The following is a 23,061-nucleotide window of genomic DNA, read 5'->3' as shown; positions in this document are numbered from 1 at the left end:
ACAAAGAATCATATTTACAAAGAGTGATATTTACAAAGAATCATATTTACAAAGAAAGTTTATTCACATCAAAATGTGGGGGTTGGGTGGGGGTAAAGAACAAAGTCTGTAATGAAACACTTGGATACCAGCCGCCATAAAACAACCAAAGAAGAAGAATAAAGTCTAAAGTCTAAAAAATAAAGCCTAAAGAATAAAGTCTGAAGAATAAAACCTAAAGAATAAAGCCTAAAGAATAGGCAGTCTAATTGAAGTCTTAAATCTTTAATCATGACCCTTGTCAATTTTTTTAAATGACTTATGATAAAATAATCATATATATATATATATATATATATGAATAATGTATATGTCTAATGTCTTTGTTGGCATTACACCTGCATTGAATTCCAAAGTTATGAAGAATTAAATGTCCAAAAGTAGATTGTGTGTCAAAGGATGTCCCAATGCAATGTTAGGCATTATAAACATATTATAGCCTGTGTTATTCATAGATCCATGCTACTATTCCCTTCTCAATGTGTTATAATAATAGATATTAGTGATAATAGTGATCACAGATCCGTGGCGTTTCCTAACAGACCGCGCTCCCGCCATCGGACACTTCCGTAAAGCTGTCACGTGTTCGTCCGTAGGCTCCTCCTCCTCGCTCTCTCTGGAGAAGAAGGCGGTTCAGCCATTTTAAGTTTGTCAGTCGTCATTACATCGCTACTGTAGGAAGGACAACGTCAGGACAATTCCACCTCATTTATCTCTTACAACTGTAATGGAGCAATGCCTACAATGAACTGAAACGCTTCCTAAAAACAAAAGTAGATCCTAGTGAAGTGACGCATAAGCCAGTTGACCTAGAGCCGAGTGTCATTTTTGCTACCTCAATGTAGCGTGTGGGAATGGCTGTGGAAAGCATGACTGTTCATCCAAACTCCCCAACCTCCAACCACGAACACAACAGTCTCCTGACTGACGAAAGGTCGAGTAATTCTACACTCAATATCAAATTATTTATTTCTCCTGCTCTTTTACACAAAGCCTGGGTTATTTTTCTTTATTTTTGACAAAGGGATTAAACTCGCCTTTTCTGGAAAACAGGTACAGTGGTCACGGCAACGATAACTGGAGACATAAAGTGGATAAAATACTCCCTTCATTTTTATGACGCCAAAACAAATGAGTTATTTCAGAGTAAAGTGGACATCAGAAGTCGTGGTCTGCTGCTACATGTAACTAGCTTATGGAGAGAAACGCGAGTATGTCCATCGTCGACACACGATCAGCTGACGTCGGCTTCGTGTTGATAATTACAATAGATTGGAAACTGGTGCGGCGAATACGAAGAATTTTACTTCATTATTTAACTTTATTTGCAACTTTAGGCCTCCGGCCTTGTCGCGCTAAGCTAGCAAAGTTAGCTAGTTAGCTAACGAAAGTCATTAGCTCTAACGCACTTCAATCGCAGGCTGCAGTAACAACTTATAAAGCGACAGTTATTTCGATTAAACATGAACCGTGTCATGTGCAACTAAACAACCTCGTTTAGTTCCATTTGGACATGACGTGACTTCCACCGTTAGCATGAATAGCCTATTGTTAGCACTTAAACATGTCCCGTGTACATGCTAAGCTATATTTAAGTATTTCTTTGGATTCACGTCAGCGCTACTGTGTTTTTGTGTTTTACTATAAACCATGTCAAAGTTCACCTACACACGAGAGTACGCGTCATGCAAAGAATGTAAAAGTAGAACAACATGTCCCTGTCCTTTGTTCCCAGTTGTCACTTATTAGTTAGCGTAGAGCTTCCGGCCCCGTCCCTTGATCCAAACAGTCCCTACACAGTGTCCTTCTAAAGAGAACATGCTACATGTGTCCTTCTAAAGAGAACATGCTACATGTGTCCTTCTAAAGAGAACATGCTACATGTGTCCTTCTAAAGAGAACATGCTACATGTGTCCTTCTAAAGAGAACATGCTACATGTGTCCTTCTAAAGAGAACATGCTACATGTGTCCTTCTAAAGAGAACATGCTACATGTGTCCTTCTAAAGATGACATGCTACATGTGTCCTTCTAAAGAGAACATGCTACATGTGTCCTTCTAAAGAGAACATGCTACATGTGTCCTTCTAAAGATGACATGCTACATGTGTCCTTCTAAAGAGAACATGCTACATGTGTCCTTCTAAAGATGACATGCTACATGTGTCCTTCTAAAGAGAACATGCTACATGTGTCCTTCTAAAGAGAACATGCTACATGTGTCCTTCTAAAGAGAACATGCTACATGTGTCATTCTAAAGAGAACATGCTACATGTGTCCTTCTAAAGAGAACATGCTACATGTGTCCTTCTAAAGAGAACATGCTACATGTGTCCTTCTAAAGAGAACATGCTACATGTGTCCTTCTAAAGAGAACATGCTACATGTGTCCTTCTAAAGAGAACATGCTACATGTGTCCTTCTAAAGAGAACATGCTACATGTGTCCTTCTAAAGAGAACATGCTACATGTGTCCTTCTAAAGAGAACATGCTACATGTGTCCTTCTAAAGAGAACATGCTACATGTGTCCTTCTAAAGAGAACATGCTACATGTGTCCTTCTAAAGAGAACATGCTACATGTGTCCTTCTAAAGAGAACATGCTACATGTGTCCTTCTAAAGAGAACATGCTACATGTGTCCTTCTAAAGAGAACATGCTACATGTGTCCTTCTAAAGAGAACATGCTACATGTGTCCTTCTAAAGAGAACATGCTAAATGTGAAGAAGCATGTCACAGTAAGTACCTCATGTTATCATGGCCATGCAGTGAGTCTATGCGGCTGTGGACATTTGCATAACTCAGTGTGATCTTAATGAGACGCACTAAACAGTAGAAATCAAACTTTTAAAACTAAGTTCTCCCTAAGAAAACATTTGTCCCTCCGAATACCACCAGATCTAAACTGGTGCAAAAACAGGACTAAACTATAGCCTAAAGAGATTTAAAATAGACTGCAATTGCTTTATTAGTTCTGAACAAGGATAAACTCCAAAGAGAACAAATATGTGCAATGAAATGAAATATGAATATCTTAGGCAAATATTTTCATTAGAGGAATACGCGTGCCACGTGAGAAACACTAAAATAGAAGTCACGATGGTTTTAAATAATCTTTTGTAAATAAGCTTGAAAGCATAAGCGCAGCATAGTGGTCAACTTGACCTTTTTAACCGTTGCCTCGTCCTTCCACCTGGTATGGCCTTCATCAAGGGCCACACATCAAAACAGGTGAAGCTGAGGGCCACTGACCAGTGGTCACTATAGGAAGATTTCACTTGGGTGCATTTAACTTAACTTTCACATAGCTACTGTACATTTTTAATAAGCTCAAATCTATAACAATATAATGTTTGTTATTGATGTTATGATGGTAGAATTAAAAAACACTGTCAATTATCATTGGGGCCAAATCAGCAAAGGGCTTTAGGGACATGAGGCTGAGGACCCGACCTTAGTTTGGACTAATATCAATTCAGCGATAGGCTCGTTGGCAATATGTGTAATTTTTTGATGGGGGCCGTGTATATTAATGAACACATGTAAATGACAATGTAAATATGCCAGATTATAGCAAATATGTACATCTGTGTATTGATACATGGATGTTTGTGATTTGTGATGATACTTTTAAAAAACAAAACTCTATCAAGCCTGCTGGGCTGAAAAGTACTGTGTACCCTGTATCGGGATACGTATTGTATCTACATGAGGTACTAGCTAATACCAAGCCCTAGTTTGGACACCCCTGGCCTACATGATAAAAGTTATTAGATAATATAAATATAACCATAGATACCGGACTTTGCAGGTATAACAACCACTTCCCTTAATAGACTTTTTTCTTATGATTTTTTGGGCCCGTAGGCTTTATTAGACAGGATGAATGGGGTCTAGAGAAGGGAGGACATGCAGTAAATTGTCAGAGGATTTGAACTCCCGACACTGCGGCCGACTGCACGACTGCTTTGCCTTAACCCCTCCACCACCGGGCAGCATGCTCCCATGACTACAAATTTAGAGACTGAGCTGCACTAACTAGTTAATTGACATCCTGATAGGCTAATGTGTAATGACAGTAATATGCGATTGCCTGCACTCAAGTGGGCCTATAGCCTACTTAAGCATGCTGACATGCTGAAGTAGGCCTATAGCCTATAGCCTACTTAAGCATGCTGACATGCTGAAGTAGGCCTATAGCCTATAGCCTACTTTAGCATGCTGACATGCTGAAGTAGGCCTATAGCCTATAGCCTACTTAAGCATGCTGACATGCTGAAGTAGGCCTATAGCCTATAGCCTACTTTAGCATGCTGACATGCTGAAGTAGGCCTATAGCCTACTTTAGCATGTCAGCCTGTGCAGGTTAATAAAGCTCCGCTCACTTTTTTACTCTTATTAGACTTAAGATTGGGACATTATTTACTTTGTACTTATTTATTCGGATATTTTATGTACTTTCAAACACAATACATAAAGTATTTTATTCTGTTGAAAATAAGATGAAGTATAACATGCAAATGTATTTAAATTCTGGTAAAAAAAATAAAAATTAAATGCACTTAGATTGTTCGAAGCCTGATTTGAAATTGAAAAGAACCAGGGTTACTTCAAGTTACATGTGAACACACACACACACAAACGCACTCTCACACATACACACACACACTCACACTCATACACACTCACACATACACACGCACTCTCACACATACACACACACACTCACACTCATACACACTCACACATACACACGCACTCTCACACATACACACACACACACACACACACACACTCACACTCATACACATACACACACACTCTCACACATACGCACACACACATACGCACACACACACACACTCTCACACATACACACTCTCACACATACTCACACACTCACACATACACACTCTCACACATACTCACACACTCACACATACACACTCTCACACATACGCACACACACACACACACACTCTCACACATACACACACATACACACACACACTCTCACACATACGCACACACACACACACACACTCTCACACATACACACACACACACACACACACTCACACTCATACACATACACACACACTCTCACACATACGCACACACACATACGCACACACACACACACTCTCACACATACACACTCTCACACATACACACTCTCACACATACTCACACACTCACACATACACACTCTCACACATACTCACACACTCACACATACACACTCTCACACATACGCACACACACACACACACACTCTCACACATACACACACATACACACACACACTCTCACACATACGCACACACACACACACACACTCTCACACATACACACACATACACACACACACTCTCACACATACGCACACACACACACACACTCTCACACATACACACACACACTCTCACACATACGCACACACACACACTCTCACACATACACACACATACACACACACACTCTCACACATACGCACACACACACACACACACACACACACACACACACACATACGCACACACACTCTCACACATACACACACACACACACTCATACACACACACACATACGCACACACACTCACACACACCAAAACTGGAATTAAACTGTAAACTAGAACCTACATTTGGGCTCAAACCTGGATGAGGACGTGTGTCCAGTGATGACACATATACAGTAGATGTGTGAGTTGAACTGTTGACTCTGTGGTGTAGGCCGGAGGATGGAGAGCTGGAGGAGGGTGAGCTGGAGGATGACGGGGCAGAAATGGTGCAAGAGGACACTGGTGGAGCAGGATTACGGAGTGGAGACGGGGCAGAAGAGGGAAACCCTGGAGCCGGGGAGGCTGGAGGGGACGGCAAAACGCCACGCAACAAGGAGCGCCATCACAGCGGTGAGTCCGAAGACGACCGGGCACACCGACGCAAGAGGAAGAGGAAGAAGGAGCGCGAACGAGAGAAGAGACGAACCAAGAAGAAACGGAAGTCCAAACACAAAGTGAGTGTAGCAATTGTACTCTTTGACTTTTACTCACTTGACAAGGCAAACGGTCCTGGGTTTGACTCCTGAACCCTGTGGGGCCTTGCTGTGTGGAGTTTGTTCTCTGTGTCTGGGTGGGTTACTCTTATGAATCTACTCCTCCTGCTAAAAACCCGTTTTACTATGATTCTGGACAGTTTGCTTGTGGCACCTGCTAAAGAGATAATGTCTTCATATCAAGATTGGAGAAACATGGAAAAAATCCATCTGTTGTCGGCTACTAATTGTGTTGGGTTCTATTGGCATCCACTTCCTTACCACCAGGAAGTGGAGACTAAATGCATAGTAGGCCACTGAAAAGTAATACTTACTGTAACACTTTGATTTGCTGTTATGCTTGTCAAAGGCAATATCAAAGTTGTAAATGCATTCATAGCTAACTCTACCCGTCTGTGGCACAGCGTCATACCTCTTCCAACGACGAACACTCAGACTTGAGCGAGGACTCGGACTACAGCCCTAGTGAGAAGAGGAAATACAGGGAGTACAGCCCTCCATACCAATCTGTAAGGCTCATATACAAATACAGGTTGTGATTTTTGTGATGGGGATAGTAACACTAACATGATTTTGTGTCTGAAGTCACATGGGCCATACACCGGCTCCAAGAAGGGCCCCTACATGAAGATCGAAAAGCAGAGTTATGGCGGCTATGATGATTATGATGAGGACAACTATGAGGGAGAGGAGGAGGAGATGGTTGATGAAGAGTATGATGATTTTACCAAGGAACTGAACCAGTACCGGAAGGCCAAGGAGGGCGGCCGCCCTGGTAGAGGTATGCCACCAGCACAACACCAGCATCACACTATAATACAGCCTAAACTGCAAGGAAATCTTAACTTAAGTCATTTATTTTTGTTTAGTTATTAATAGGGATGTCATGATTATAGGTTAATCGATAATTGTGATTATTCAAACAAAAGATAATAATCGTGACCATTTTAGAAGTCTTAAGTTCAATGAAAAAAAACTTTATTTTAGCAGGCTGTCAAATTTAACTTTATTTTGTCTTTCGGTCTTTCACATTTTGTAAAGTCGATCACTAACTTGAGGAATAGCAACATGTCGGACCACGGGAATTAAAGAAAATATGAGATTTCACTGTTTAGTCACAGTCTCAACAATCAATCGTTAAATCGTGATGTTTTTCTCACAATAATCGTAGCATTACAATTTGATATGACATCTCTAGTAATAAATCGTTTCCAGCTCAAAGTGCATACTATAAAGCACTGTGCTAGTATTTGTTTTGAGTTTCTATACCTTTTTAACCTGTTTACGTCCGGCAGTGCGCGGGCAAAAACGGGATTTTAGAAGTTCTATTGCATCATCACTTTTATTTTTCATTATCATTCACAGCAAGTTATACATCATTTTAAAGATTATTTTCTCAACAAAACGAATATGTCATTGATTTATATTGAATAATACGCCCCAACAGTACTCTCCCCAGATTTTTTTTAAGGGATGGTAAATATGCCTCATATGGGGTTGTATTTTCCTCCAAGGACGGTTTAATGTACCTTTTAATGTATACTATTACATGGTGTATAAGTCTAAACACACTATTACATGTGTATAAGTCTAAACACACTATTACATGGTGTATAAGTCTAAACACACTATTACATGGTGTATAAGTCTAAACACACTATTACATGGTGTATAAGTCTAAACATACTATTACATGTGTATAAGTCTAAACATACTATTACATGGTGTATAAGTCTAAACACACTATTACATATGTATAAGTCTAAACACACTATTACATGTGTATAAGTCTAAACACACTATTACATGTGTATAAGTCTAAACACACTATTACATGGTGAGGGACTGCTTGTATAAGTCTAAACACACTATTACATGGTGTATAAGTCTAAACACACTATTACATGTGTATAAGTCTAAACACACTATTACATGTGTATAAGTCTAAACACACTATTACATGTGTATAAGTCTAAACACACTATTACATGTGTATAAGTCTAAACACACTATTACATGTGTATAAGTCTAAACACACTATTACATGTGTATAAGTCTAAACACACTATTACATGTGTATAAGTCTAAACACACTATTACATGTGTATAAGTCTAAACACACTATTACATGTGTATAAGTCTAAACACACTATTACATGTGTATAAGTCTAAACACACTATTACATGGTGTATAAGTCTAAACACACTATTACATGGTGTATAAGTCTAAACACACTATTACATGTGTATAAGTCTAAACACACTATTACATGTGTATAAGTCTAAACACACTATTACATGTGTATAAGTCTAAACATACTATTACATGTGTATAAGTCTAAACACACTATTACATGTGTATAAGTCTAAACACACTATTACATGTGTATAAGTCTAAACACACTATTACATGGTGTATAAGTCTAAACACACTATTACATGTGTATAAGTCTAAACACACTATTACATGTGTATAAGTCTAAACACACTATTACATGGTGTATAAGTCTAAACATATTATTACATGTGTATAAGTCTAAACACACTATTACATGGTGTATAAGTCTAAACACACTATTACATGGTGTATAAGTCTAAACACACTATTACATGGTGTATAAGTCTAAACACACTATTACATGGTGTATAAGTCTAAACACACTATTACATGTGTATAAGTCTAAACACACTATTACATGGTGTATAAGTCTAAACACACTATTACATGGTGTATAAGTCTAAACACACTATTACATGGTGTATAAGTCTAAACACACTATTACATGTGTATAAGTCTAAACACACTATTACATGTGTATAAGTCTAAACACACTATTACATGTGTATAAGTCTAAACACACTATTACATGGTGTATAAGTCTAAACACACTATTACATGTGTATAAGTCTAAACACACTATTACATGTGTATAAGTCTAAACACACTATTACATGTGTATAAGTCTAAACACACTATTACATGTGTATAAGTCTAAACACACTATTACATGTGTATAAGTCTAAACACACTATTACATGTGTATAAGTCTAAACACACTATTACATATGTATAAGTCTAAACACACTATTACATGTGTATAAGTCTAAACACACTATTACATGTGTATAAGTCTAAACACACTATTACATGTGTATAAGTCTAAACACACTATTACATGTGTATAAGTCTAAACACACTATTACATGTGTATAAGTCTAAACACACTATTACATGGTGTATAAGTCTAAACACACTATTACATGTGTATAAGTCTAAACACACTATTACATGTGTATAAGTCTAAACACACTATTACATGTGTATAAGTCTAAACACACTATTACATGGTGTATAAGTCTAAACATACTATTAGACATAGACATAGTCATTTAAATGTATTTCCTCTGACACTATCATAACACAATATTGTATTCACAATGTTGGTATGTGATGAAAATGTGTGGAGTTGTAGCTCATGGGTGAAGACAGTATTATAATATTATAAGGCTGAAATCATTTAGACACATCAACTCTTCTTGGTCTTTTCCTCCATTGGACACAGGCTCAGGTTTCTTACCTGTTTTGCGGTTTATGACGGACTCAACGGCGTTCAATCCATCTGTAGCTGTACTCATTCTGTCCGTAAGAATCCACAGTAAAACAATATCCACTTATATTGTATTTTTCCTGAACTAATCCCATTTGAAGAAAAATTCCAGTAAACAGCGTTTTCTTCTGTGAAAAAAATCACAAATAAAACAAACTGGGTCATTTCTCTGTCGTAGCAAAAGACCGGCTTGAGTTCCAAAATGGCTTTTGATATGTTTTCGTCACATTGTCAGCTACATGGGACCATGCAATGATCTTTTTGTCCACGTGTTCGGTTTTTACAGCCGCATATGCGCCGTGATGGTGCGCTTCTTACGCCGGGTCCATGTTGATTCGGCTTTTGTTGGTGACGAAAACGGTGACGTAGAACATACAGAAAAATAGAAAGTTTCTGGGCTTTGATCCTTCTCTACAGCGGTCGCTGACACCTAAAAGACTTTTGACACCTAAAACTTTGGCGGACATTTCTATCTGCTCTTCCTCGTGCACACGCCCTCTGCACCGGACACGCCCTCTGCACCGGACACGCCCTCAAAGCTTTCAAGAGCGCGGACAAACTGTGTGATTCTAAAATATAACACCCTCTTTAAAACTGTCCTCAGTAGGCTAACGTTTATTAGCATAGCCTGTAAAGTCGGAGCACTGACTTCCTGACGGATCAGAGTCAGTGCGTGCGGCTGGGGAAGAATGTCTTAGACACTGGGACTATCAGCACAGGAACTCCACAAACTCTTCTCCCTGTGACACAAACTGCTACATCTCCAGCCACGACTCCGTAAAACGAATCAAGTTTGTGGACGACACCACCCTCATCACCATGACGACACCACCCTCATCACCATGACGACACCACCCTCATTGGGCTCATCTTGAACGGGGATGAGTCCGTCTACAGGAGGTGGAGCGGCTGGTGTCCTGGTGCAGCGGTAACAACCTGGAGTTCAAAGCCCAGAAGACAGTGGAGATGATCATGGACTTCAGGAAAGTCACCCCCCCTTCCTCACTATCACATCTCCACTGTGGACTCCCGCCGCTTCCTCGGGGGTTAGGGTCAGGGACAAGAGAGCGGATTTGGACCCAAAAGAGAAAATTATTGCCAGAGCTGTATCAGCAGGACCGGTCTCGGTCGCTGCCATGTTGAGGCCAGTAACTTCCGTTTCGGTCGCCGCCATATTGGAATTCTGACTTTTGTGAGGCAGCGAGGGGCTGATCTAGACCTAACCGTGATGGAGGAGGTGATGGAGGAGGTGATGGAGGAGGTGATGGAGGAGGTGATGGAGGAGGTGATGGAGGAGGTGATGGAGGAGGTGAGGATGGACTCAATGATGGCCGTGTAGAACTGCACCATCATCTCCTCTGTCAGTTTGTCTTTCCTCAGCTGCTGCAGGAAGTTCATCCTCTGATGGACCTTCTTGATGAGGAGCTGATGGTGGGTTTGTGGTTAACCCTAAACTTAACCCAGTCTCTGAAGCATATTGAGGGCCGCCATATAATTATTGTGTTTTTGGGCCGCCACGAGGGCCGCCATATGGGAGCCAATTCTGACTTCCGTGAGGCAGCGGGGGGCTGATCTAATACTGACCCTCCATCACCGCGTGGTACGCTGGAGCCACAGCCAGGGACAAACAGAGACTACAGCGCCCTCTGATGAGAAGGTGATCGGCTGCAGACTTCATCTCTGCAGGACCTGTACGTCTCCAGGACTCTGGGACGAACAGGTCGGATCACTGACCCTTCTCACCCTGGACATGGACTATTTGAGCCACTCCCCTCAGGCAGGAGGCCACTCCCCTCAGGCAGGAGGCCACTCCCCTCAGGCAGGAGGCTACGTTCCATCCGGACCAGAACCTCCTGCCACAGGAACAGTTTCTTTCCCTCTGCTGTTGGACTCATGAACACTTCTTAATACCTGCCACTTTAACTATAATTTAATCACTTCACTGCACTACATCTGTATATCTGTACAACTGTACATTTGTGTACATATTAAGCCTATTTTTTATCTTTTATTATATCTTATTTGTTTTTATCTGATAGCTTGTTGTAATGACTTATTCATTGTTCATTGTTTTGTGTTGCATCGATCACCAGGACAAGTTCCCATGTTTTTGAATATTGTTCATTGACTATGGCAATAAACCTTTTCTGATTCTGATAATTGAATTGCTATTTGAGGTTAAAGATACAATCTAATCAGTGATGGGAAGTTTATTTAAAAAAAAAAACACAAGAAACCTGTTTCCGTTGACATTAACGACATGGAAATAAAGCAAACACAACTTTTTCCAACCCAAGATTAGTATAGCAACACTTCTTTTATGTTTACATCAGAATGAGGAAGAATACAGGACAGTCTAGTACAGTGATGTACTAGGTCAGGACAATTCAATTACATTTTCCATTTTTTTGGAGAGCTGTTGTCTGGGGGCCGGACTTCAAAACTGCTCCACAATTCTATTATTTATATCCAATATCCACAAACAACTCTCAATGTTACTATTTAAACAGAAATCTATTGTTTCACTGAAGTTGGGGATCATCTCAAAATGGGTTGAAGCCCTCTCTAGACCCCCCCCCCAAAAGACTTTGTCTGGCTTCACATAAAATTTTACGCGTTGATAAAACGATAGTAGCTTGATAGACCTGCTTCACCTCGAGTGAACGTCCCTGAACATCCTTTGGTAAGTTTATATTTAGAAGTTATGAACTCTCCAAATAATGTATTATGTCACCTGTCGCATATGTTTGTTTACTCACCCACATGGTCCACGGGCCCTAGGGGCCCTACGACCGTCCCATTCAACCCAAACTGTGAGATGACCACATTGAGATGATCTCAAGAGGATGAGAGAGTGAGAAACTCATGTTTCTTGTCAAAACCTGTAATTGTCAATTGCCTGAGTTTAGACCTCAGACATGTCAGAGTGACAGGAGCAGGACACGCCCTTTTGTCTCAGTGAGAATCTCACGTCTTTTGTGATTGGCTGAAACCTCATGTGGGTTTGTGTTGGTCTTTCTTCCGGTCAGTGCGTAGCACGTTACTAGAGCCAAATCTCTTGATCATTTGCTGCGCCGCGTCTTGCCGCAAAAAAGCTTTTCCAACTTTTCTGCACCAGCCGCGTTGGCGACAGCGACGCCCACCGCGTGCTCCCCCGCACGCACCCGCGTACTCCGCACACGCACTCGCCGCCTAATGTTGGCCTAATGCTCGTTGCTGAGAGAGTTTTGCCACAACGATGTATTGAAGCTTCAAAGCAACAAAAAGACGAAATATAGGTTCAACCCCCCCCAAGACGAAAAATATTAAGTCTTTTCAGCTTCAACCCATTTTGAGATGATCCCTTAATTAAAAACAATAAAACAGGACAACGCGTTTGCCAAGCTTCATCACAATGGTCATTATGGTCAAATGGGCTACGGGCCAACGTATTCTCAGCCTGAATCTACTTAAAGGAATAATAGAGGATTTTTTTCCAATTTGAGAACTCAAGCGACTTTTAGTCCCTTTTTTAAAAAGGGACCTCCCATCAAACCTGGTACGGAAACACAACAGCTGCTGCGCGTGTGTTTGTTTATTAGCGTGACAGATCTCATCATCTCTCGTCTCTTCTGAGCTGGAACAGTCTTTCTCTGTGTCATGTTTGTAACTGAAGGAACTCACTAAACACACAGCGACATATCAACCGCATATGTGCAGCCAGGGAAACCTGCTGCTATGGGAACCAGGCTGCAGGTGTGCAGCAGCACGCAGGGAATGATTGACATGTGGGAGAACTGACCACGCCTCCAGGAAATGAGACTCAGATTGCTCGCCAAAAATCTAATCCTCTTTTATTCCTTTAAACTTAAACTTTACACCAAACAGTTGTTGTCAAATTGCATGATGTTTGTCTTTGCAGGAACTAGAGGTCGTATGAGGAGTCTAAGAGGCCGTGGGGGAATGAGGGGGGGACGTAGAGGCAGGGGGGGCAGCCGAGGCCGAGGCAGCAGAGGGGGCAAAATGGGAGACGACGATGGAGACGGCTATGGAGAGGACATGGAGGTAAGACCAACAAACTGCTCTCATCTTCCTTTTGCTCTCTCCATTTGGAATGCCACAATATCAAATTGACAAACCATTGTAAAAAGTAAAATACATTTGTACGATTGTTACATGATTTGAACACTGGGGTAGGTCCAGTGAGCGGGCCGCCTCGTGACAATGTACGGCGAGTCCCCAGTCTTATCCCCCTTTTCACACTGCACTGTCTAATAACACCTACAGGACAAAAGATCCTTTAAGAAATAGAAAGGTTAAGCCAGATTGAAAGGGAACATAGTTAAACCCCTGGAACTTTTCCACATTTTGTCACATCATGACAACATTTGTTTTGGTATTTTTTGTGAAAGAACAAAACAAAACAGACTCCAACAAAGATTCCCCAAACTTTGAACATCTCACGGAGCATCCACCAAAACTTTCCTCTGAACAGAGAGCACTGATCAAAGATGAAGAGGCCCCTGAGAACTCTGGAGGAGAGATGAGACCCACAGCTCAGGGGGACAAGGAACTATGGCCCAGTCAGTCCAGACTGAGACTGGAGAATCTATGGCAACATCTAAAAACTGCTGTTCTCAAAACAATAATTTAGTTGAAGTCAGCCTAAGGCACACCTGTGCAATATTCATGCTGTGTGAGCAGCATCCTGATGTGCCACTCCAGTGAGGGCCAAAGGAGAAGGACCAACACATCTGGGCAGATTTGAGACAAATATAGTCTGTATAGGAAATGTTTTATGTCTGAGCTCATGGGAAATGGGAACATTTTCTATTCAGTGTTTATCGTGAATTGAAGTTACCTTTTCTTTTAAAATGCTCACAATTATTATTTAACTTTTAAAATCATATTCTGAAGTTCAGTGTTTCTTGACACTCTTGTTGTCAACAGTTTGCAGATGAGGATTATGACCATGAGGATGGTTATGACGACTATTCAAAAGAACTGTGTCAGTACAAGAAGACCAAAGACCGGGGCCGAGGTAAGACACACTCTACTAACACCTCTGTGATCTATACCCAGGCTCTAAGCAGGAGTGAATGTGTGTGCTCTGCAGGAGGTAAAGGGGGGCGTCTGCGGGGCAGAGGGCGTGGCATGAGAGGGATGCTGCGAGGGGGAAAGGGTCGGGGCCGCGGGCGAGGACGAGGTGAGCTGGGACATGATGAGGATCACGGTGGAGACATGGATAATGGGGTACGTTTCTCCTAAGACCCTGAGCCGCTTCAGAAGCCCTTTTCTTTGCTCACCTGCATTCTGTTGCTCCTCTGGGGTTTAGGACGGTCCTGCAGATGGAGGCAGACGAGGCCACAGTGACAAGCCCATAGACAAGAAGGGAAAGGCCATCTGCAAGTACTACATGGAGGGCAGATGCACATGGGTGAGACTCGGTCTGCTTCAACACTCACATGTTTGGCAATTTATCAAAACTGTGTTAAAGTTGTGTCCTTTTTCCGTCTCTAGGGGGAGCACTGTAATTTCAGCCATGATATTGAGTTACCCAAGAAGAAGGAGCTGTGCAAGTTTTACATCACTGGCTTCTGCGCCCGCGCTGACCACTGCCCCTACATGCATGATATCCTTCACTGCTCTGTGCTATGTTTCTGTTACTGATCTCTGCTGCTGTTTGTCCTTGACTTAAACTCACGTGAATTCCCCTGTAAGCTCTTCCACACCACAGGGAACTGTGTGAATGGAGACGAGTGCATGTTCTCTCATGACCAGCTCAATGGCGACACGCAGGACCTGCTCAGCAAGGTACTCGTCCTGCACACACAGCATTACAACACCGCATTTTACAAGTACTTGCTAGCTTAAATATTTGATATTTGAATTATGATATTAAATTATCAGACGAAATGGCCCTTCTCCTGTGTGCAAACTCATTTATACTAAGGGTAAGGCTTCAGGCAATATGCCAAATGATTACTGGAGCCTGATCACAATTTTGTTATTAACACAGTGTTTGCACATTTAGTGTATTTTATATTGCCTAGAAGAGGTAACTAAAGTCCTCTGCTTCTTCACTGAGATATGTTAAAGGTGGTATGGACGATTTTTTTCAGCAAATGTTTTATCATATTTCCTCGTGGCGTGGATAAATCATTTGTCCTGCCACGTGTTAATCATAAAACGCACCTATCGTTCACCTGCAGCCGCGTCAGGCTCGTCCCCACGTTTCCGCGTGCCTTAGCGCATGGATCTATCATAATATAGTTCCCTCAGTGTACGGGGCAAAATGAAGACGGAGAAAGACAGTTCGAGCTGACGCAGAAGTGGACAGACATCTACGGGAGACGAGCGATGCAATGCGCTCCGTTGCGCTAATAAACAAACACACGTGTGTGTTGTATCAGTCCACACGGGGGAGGGGCATGTGCACTTCCGCCTGCGTTCTCAAATCGCCAAAAAATCGTCCATTGCGCCTTTAAACCCACCTGTCACTCACTCAGAGCATGACAGAGGCTGACCAATAGGAGCAGTGGGGGAGGAATGTCTGCGTTTGAGCATAAAGCTGCATCAAACAGAAAACAAGGGAATCACGATAAGACTATTCCAAAATAGCAGATTGTCACTAGTGGGCAGATTTTCATGTGTTGATGTTGGGTTAGTTTTAGGAGAAATGTGTCACTTGTGGGCTTAAGTTCTAAAATAGAGTGGCTGGTTTAAGAGACCTGACCACTACAGAGCAGTAGCATAGTGTTGTGGTTGTTGAGCAGTTGTGTAATCGTGTGTTCAGATGCTGGCAGAGGATGCAGAGGCTGGGGCAGAGGATGAGAAGGAAGTGGAGGAATTGAAGAAACAAGGCATCAACCCTCTCCCAAAGCCCCCTCCTGGAGTAGGGCTGCTGCCCACACCGCCCCGACCTCTCCCTGTGGAGGCCAGTCCCAGCCCTGACCTCACTGGGGGGGACCAGAGCTGCAACCATAGCCCTACAGTTGTTCCCACTCCCAACCCTCCAGCAGAACATCCTGATACAGCTCTATACCAAGGAGCGGCCCCAAATCCACCTGCCCCTGCTTCCCCCATGGGACCTCCACTTCATGGGGCTGGAGGCGGCGGAGGTGCAGGGAAGAAGATTCCATCCTTATTTGAAATTAAAGTTCAACCAACAGGGCAGCTTGCACATAAACTAGCAGTTCGGTAAGTCCTGTCTTAAGAGTTAGTAGGTGCTTAGTGTTCTGGTGTTGACCTCAAATAGACTGAGAGTGTCTTGGATATGTTTCAGGAGCCAGACCCCTACTGGTGCACAGGGGCAGACTGCAGCACTGGCTCAGGGAGCCCCAGGGGCTCCTCCCACACACTTTCCCACACCTTCTGGGGCCCCTGACATGATGGAATTCGGCCCGGGCGTGACACCCATGGGTGGAGGATATCCAGCTGATCACGGAGGGCCTCAAGGACCTAATCAGGATGCTGGAAACTATATGAATAATTTTTTCAATCTGGACGGCAGTCAGTCAGAAGGAGCCATGTCTGAAGGTGAGTGTATTCACCTCATCCTGGAAGAACTGTACCATACTTTTAAGACTTTAGGCCGCTACCTTTTTTCCACCTTTTGAACTCTGCGGTTATTATAACGGTGCATCTAGTTTATATATAGTGTTTGACATGCTGTAGAAGAAGACGTCAGTGGAAGAACTGTGTCCAAAGGGACACATCGTGTTTTCTATATTTTAAGCTTCAAAACACTGTGTGAATATGAGTCTGATTGTAATAAAACAGAGTAATTAGTCTAATGAGGAAGTGAATCTAGACACAGACACACGTGGAGCGCAGACATGTGATGCACGGGTCTGCAGTTTAGAACCTGCTGCAGTGAGATGAGACTTTCTTTCATAACACACACTCGATAAGTACGAGCTCAGGAGCAGATGAACCAGATGTGAAGACACAGAGTCATCAAGGACAGAGAGGACAGCTGTGATGTGTTTGTTAAGCTTCAAAATGCTCTGTGTCCTCCTATATTCTCTTAGAAATGTGACTAATGACTTATAGTTCCACAGTGCAGTGGATCTCAGACCCCGGTTCAAAAGACACATCACTACTGCGTTTCTTTATGTGTAAATATCTCATGTTACAACGTGAGCACCTCCGGTTTATTATTTATTGTCTACTCGCTTTATAAATATCGTGTTCGCTGCTTTTATTCAGAAGCGCTGTATGGCCCGAAAACAGTAATCTTTATTCCAGTTGTATTAGCGAACACAAGGCTTTCGACCTTGAGAGAAAATAAGTTCTACACAAACTAAAAAGCCGCCCAGGGACTTGTTGGTCACAAGAACATTTATAGCACGTTTTAGCAGCGAGACTTTTCCCTCGTTCTCTACTTTAACCAATGACGTTCCTGCTGGACCGGAAATGCCATTACAATGGAAGCGGCGATCACGTGGGACAAGAGGGAAAGGTGGGCGGGACGGAATAAGGTCAATAGGGCTCATGTGGTGTTAAACCCTGAATGTCTCCTCACAGGTGACTGGACTGGAGACAACAAATTAGCACTAACTCCATCTAGTGCGCCTGAAGTGGCCAACGGCAGTGCTCAGGGAGGGGTCTCCGTCCCGGACTTCCTCCCCCCGGCCCAGCGGGTGCTGTTCATGAGGATCCAGCAGAAGCAGCATGAGGAAGAGGAGCGCGCCCGGAGGCAGGCCGAAGGAGACCTCACCAAGAGCCGAGAAATGGAGGGTGAGCCTCCACCTTCTTAAAAGTGTTGTCCCCATTAGGCCAGACGAACCTGCATGAGACAGAGGACACCGTGAGCAAGAGCTTTGATCTATACCGTGCTCCACCTGCTCCTCAAAGAGCCACATTAGGCCATTCTAAACACTGTCCTACCTCACACTGCAAGAGTCCTCATTATGAGACCACCCACAGTCACGCCCACAGTCACTCCCACAGACACGCCCACAGTCACTCCCACAGACACGCCCACAGTCACTCCCACAGACACGCCCACAGACACACCCACAGTCACGCCCACAGACACACCCACAGTCACTCCCACAGACACACCCACAGTCACTCCCACAGACACGCCCACAGACACGTGCTCCACCTGCTCCTCAAAGAGCCACATTAGGCCATTCTAAACACTGTCCTACCTCACACTGCAAGAGTCCTCATTATGAGACCACCCACAGTCACACCCACAGTCACTCCCACAGACACGCCCACAGTCACTCCCACAGACACGCCCACAGTCACTCCCACAGACACGCCCACAGACACGCCCACAGACACACCCACAGTCACGCCCACAGACACACCCACAGTCACTCCCACAGACACTCCCACAGACACACCCACAGTCACTCCCACAGACACGCCCACAGACACACCCACAGTCACTCCCACAGACACGCCCACAGACACGTGCTCCACCTGCTCCTCAAAGAGCCACATTAGGCCATTCTAAACACTGTCCTACCTCACACTGCAAGAGTCCTCATTATGAGACCACCCACAGTCACACCCACAGTCACTCCCACAGACACGCCCACAGTCACTCCCACAGACACGCCCACAGACACACCCACAGTCACGCCCACAGACACACCCACAGTCACTCCCACAGACACGCCCACAGACACGCCCACAGACACGCCCACAGTCACGCCCACAGACACGCCCACAGTCACGCCCACAGACACACCCACAGTCACGCCCACAGACACGCCCACAGACACGCCCACAGTCACGCCCACAGACACGCCCACAGACACGCCCACAGACACGCCCACAGTCACGCCCACAGTCACGCCCACAGTCACGCCCACAGTCACGCCCACAGTCACGCCCACAGTCACGCCCACAGTCACGCCCACAGACACGCCCACAGACACGCCCACAGTCACGCCCACAGTCACGCCCACAGTCACGCCCACAGTCACGCCCACAGACACGCCCACAGACACGCCCACAGACACGCCCACAGTCACTCCCACAGACACGCCCACAGACACGCCCACAGTCACGCCCACAGTCACGCCCACAGTCACGCCCACAGTCACGCCCACAGACACGCCCACAGACACGCCCACAGTCACGCCCACAGACAATCATACTGTGACTAAACACAACTGAAAATCATAACAAAATCTGCCTATAAATCATGAAATGTGTCCTCAGCCATTTTCTGAGCCGCGCTCTCTGTCTCAGCGAGGCTGAGATTGTGTTGTAACACTCTGCTCTTTCCCAGGAGACTCGGGGAACTGGTACTCCAGTGAAGACGAGGATGGTGGAAGTAGTGTCACCTCCATCCTGAAGACCCTTCGTCAGCAAACTCAAGCGCCTGTAAAGACCGAGGCCCCACCAAACGACCCTCGCCTGCAAAAGGCCTCCACCACAGCTCCTCCTGCTCGCCCCATCGACCCTCGTTTAACCCGGGACCCCCGCCTGGCCCGCACTGGTGAGGCCCCTCAAGGCTCAGACTCTGCCCCCTCAGGCCCCCCCGCTGACCCCCGTCTGGCCAGGTTCTCTGCATCCCAGCAGCCTCTCGCCCAAAAGCAAGAACCCCCTCTCATATACAAGCCACCCCCACTGACAGCAGCAGTGGTGGAAGAGGAGGAACCAGAGCGTGTGCTTCGCGAAAAGCCTGTGCCCATCCCCCTGGAGCCCCTGCTGGCACTCCAACTCCGGGACCCCCGGCAGCAGCTGCAGCAGTTCAGCCACATCAAGAAAGACACTCTGCTGCCTCTGCCAGCTTTCTCTAAAGCCATAACCTGGTCCCCCCAGGACCTGCTGCCCCTGCCACTCCCGAAACAGGAGCCGCTACCCCTGCCCCCGGGCATCCCCCCTGCTCCGTCCTCAGACCCGCGTCTGTCTCGTGCACAGCCACCCCCAGTGGACTCTAATTCAGGGTCCCCTGTACCGAATTTGCAGCTTCTCTCCCGAATCCTCAAGACGGTCAGCCCGAGCCCCACCCAAAGCCCCCCCTTGTCCTCTGCTGCCCCGACACAGGACAAACCTGCGGACCCTCGCTCCGACCCTAGAATGTCCCGCAAAGGCCCTTTGGATCCTCGTCTGCAGCCACAGAAGTCTGCCATAAAGCATGTGTTGGATTCAGCGCCACCTGCTTCACCACCTTCTGGGTCCCGTTCACCCCCCAGCACAGCCCCATATGACCCCCGGCTGCTGTCGTCTGGGGGCACGGGCAGAGCAAACGCATCTGTAGCTTCAGGGGGCACAAATGTGCTTGGCAACATCAGTTTGTACGACCCACGCACTCACAAACCTGACAGCCCGGGGGGCTCCCCTTCAGAGTCTCGCTCGGACCCCAAGGCCAAGTCCAAAGAACCTCTTTTCGTCCGCAAGTCGGCTTTGGACCAGCCTGAGCCTGAGAAGAGCTCTGACCAGGGTACTGACCGTTATAACAGCTACAATAGGCCCCGACCAAAGCCTGCCCCATCCCCGAACCATGGTGCCCAGGGTGGGAACGCACCAGGGGCCCCGGGACAGGGACGGGACGGGACAGAGACTGTAGGAGTGCACAGCCTGCCGGTACCCTCCCTGTTTGGGGTGGTCAAACAGAGTAAAGCAGGGGGTGCTGGCAGCCCCTTTGAGGGAGGCAGCCCCGTGGACACACAGCAGACCACCTCAGAGCTGGACAAGGCTTCACTCAAAGACGTTTTTAAAGGTTTTGACCCCACAGCATCACCCTTCTGTCAGTGACCCCTCCACAAACCAATGAACTGCTCACCGTCCCATTGGATTTTAATGAAACACTTAAAAATATGGACGAGAGTGGAGAGTCCAGATGACTACAGCTGAATCTTTTTCTACAGTGGAACCCTCCAGGACGAATGAGGGGCCACACCGACACTTACAAATATGTCTTTGTGGTTGTAAAGAGCTTTGATTTCATGTTTCCTCACCAGATTTCACTTTGCAGCAGTCATTCATATCTGTGAAGTCACTGCTTCTACTTTGTTCACCTGAAACTATACAAACCCATTTATCTGGGTCTGAGTGTACCTGTCCCACTGTCGGGTGTACCTGTCCCACTGTCGGGTGTACCTGTCCCACTCTGACCGGACCATGTGGGGCCCTCAGTAAGAGCCACTGGCCGATGGTCCTGGTGGCTCCTCTGGTTTAAAGCACACTGCATACTCAAACTCCTCTTGTAGCACATTTCAAAGCCTGCTCTCTGCCCTTGTGGGTGTGACCATCTGTACACTCAGACTCCTCCCCTCGTCCCGCTCAGCGGTCACTGATTTTAACCCTGCCCCTGAACGCACCCCTCCAAGGCCATGTCTGTGGAGATACTGGTGCCTCCTGGAGACTGAGATGTGCAGAGGTCCATGAGCCTGAAGTCAAAATGTTTAATTTATTTTTATACTTATGCATCTTACATTTTATGAAGCCTGAGATTAAATGAGTGTAACAGGCGAAAAAGACTTTTCTTATTTGCGGCGTGCGCATCACAGGATCAGACGCTGGTCCTGGACTGCAGACAAAATGGCGGGTGATGTGTGTGACTTGTGACTTTGTTAAGATGCACATGTGTTTTCTGTTTGACCCCGGCTTAGGAGAGACATGTCTGTTTAAATAAAGGTGGAACATGTTCAACCAGCGACAGCACCTGGACTCATCCTGGGGTTGGATTTGTGAACTTCATTCATAACTCGCTCTGATCTGCCTGAGCACAACAAATGATCAAATCCTGTTACAATGATTGAAGAATATACAGATTACAGCACATTTTGAACTTCAGCAGTGAGTGACAAGTGAGTCAGTGGTGAGTCATCAAATCTGCTCCTGAAAGACAAACAATACTTGTGGGTAAAAACTAATTTGAGACTAAAACATCTAAAAGTCTACAACTCTGACTGCTGAGAACAAGAAAAGAAAAGTAAACGGACTAAAGAACGGAATGCTTCAGGTTACACTCACATAACACTGCAATCATGAGCAGAGCCTTTCTCCTTTAAGATGTACCTGAGTCCACACTAATATATGTGCAATACACTAGGATGTGTGCAATACACTAATATATGTACACTATACTAATATATGTACACTATACTAATATATGTGCAATACACTAATATATGTGCAATACACTAATATATGTGCAATACACTAATATATGTGCAATACACTAATATATGTGCAATACACTAATATATGTGCAATACACTAATATATGTACACTATACTAATATATGTGCAATACACTAATATATGTGCAATACACTAATATATGTGCAATACACTAATATATGTGCAATACACTAATATATGTGCAATACACTAATATATGTGCAATACACTAATATATGTGCAATACACTAATATATGTGCAATACACTAATATATG

At 44.6% G+C, this 23,061-nt stretch overlaps 1 protein-coding gene across 1 annotated transcript; it reads left to right on the top strand.

Moving 5' to 3' along the window:
* The first annotated feature begins 658 nt into the window (after nucleotides 1-658).
* On the top strand, nucleotides 659-21,590 carry zc3h4 (zinc finger CCCH-type containing 4). Its single transcript, XM_072459840.1, has 14 exons — nucleotides 659-973; nucleotides 5,778-6,060; nucleotides 6,504-6,608; nucleotides 6,685-6,880; nucleotides 13,609-13,751; nucleotides 14,637-14,727; nucleotides 14,803-14,939; nucleotides 15,022-15,123; nucleotides 15,207-15,318; nucleotides 15,391-15,500; nucleotides 16,483-16,886; nucleotides 16,972-17,225; nucleotides 18,216-18,428; nucleotides 19,942-21,590. Exons 1-14 carry the CDS (start codon nucleotides 894-896, stop codon nucleotides 21,411-21,413), a joined length of 3,702 nt encoding a protein of 1,233 aa, XP_072315941.1. The 5' UTR covers nucleotides 659-893; the 3' UTR covers nucleotides 21,414-21,590.
* Nucleotides 21,591-23,061: the final 1,471 nt, after the last annotated feature.

The sequence above is a fragment of the Eucyclogobius newberryi genome, unplaced genomic scaffold (genome assembly GCF_026437365.1).
Source record: "Eucyclogobius newberryi isolate DKJ021-1_F unplaced genomic scaffold, fEucNew1.0.hap1 SCAF_10, whole genome shotgun sequence".
Classification (NCBI taxonomy): Eukaryota; Metazoa; Chordata; class Actinopteri; order Gobiiformes; family Gobiidae; genus Eucyclogobius; species Eucyclogobius newberryi.
Note: the sequence above shows the minus strand (reverse complement) of the source record. Positions and strands in the feature narration are given on the sequence as shown.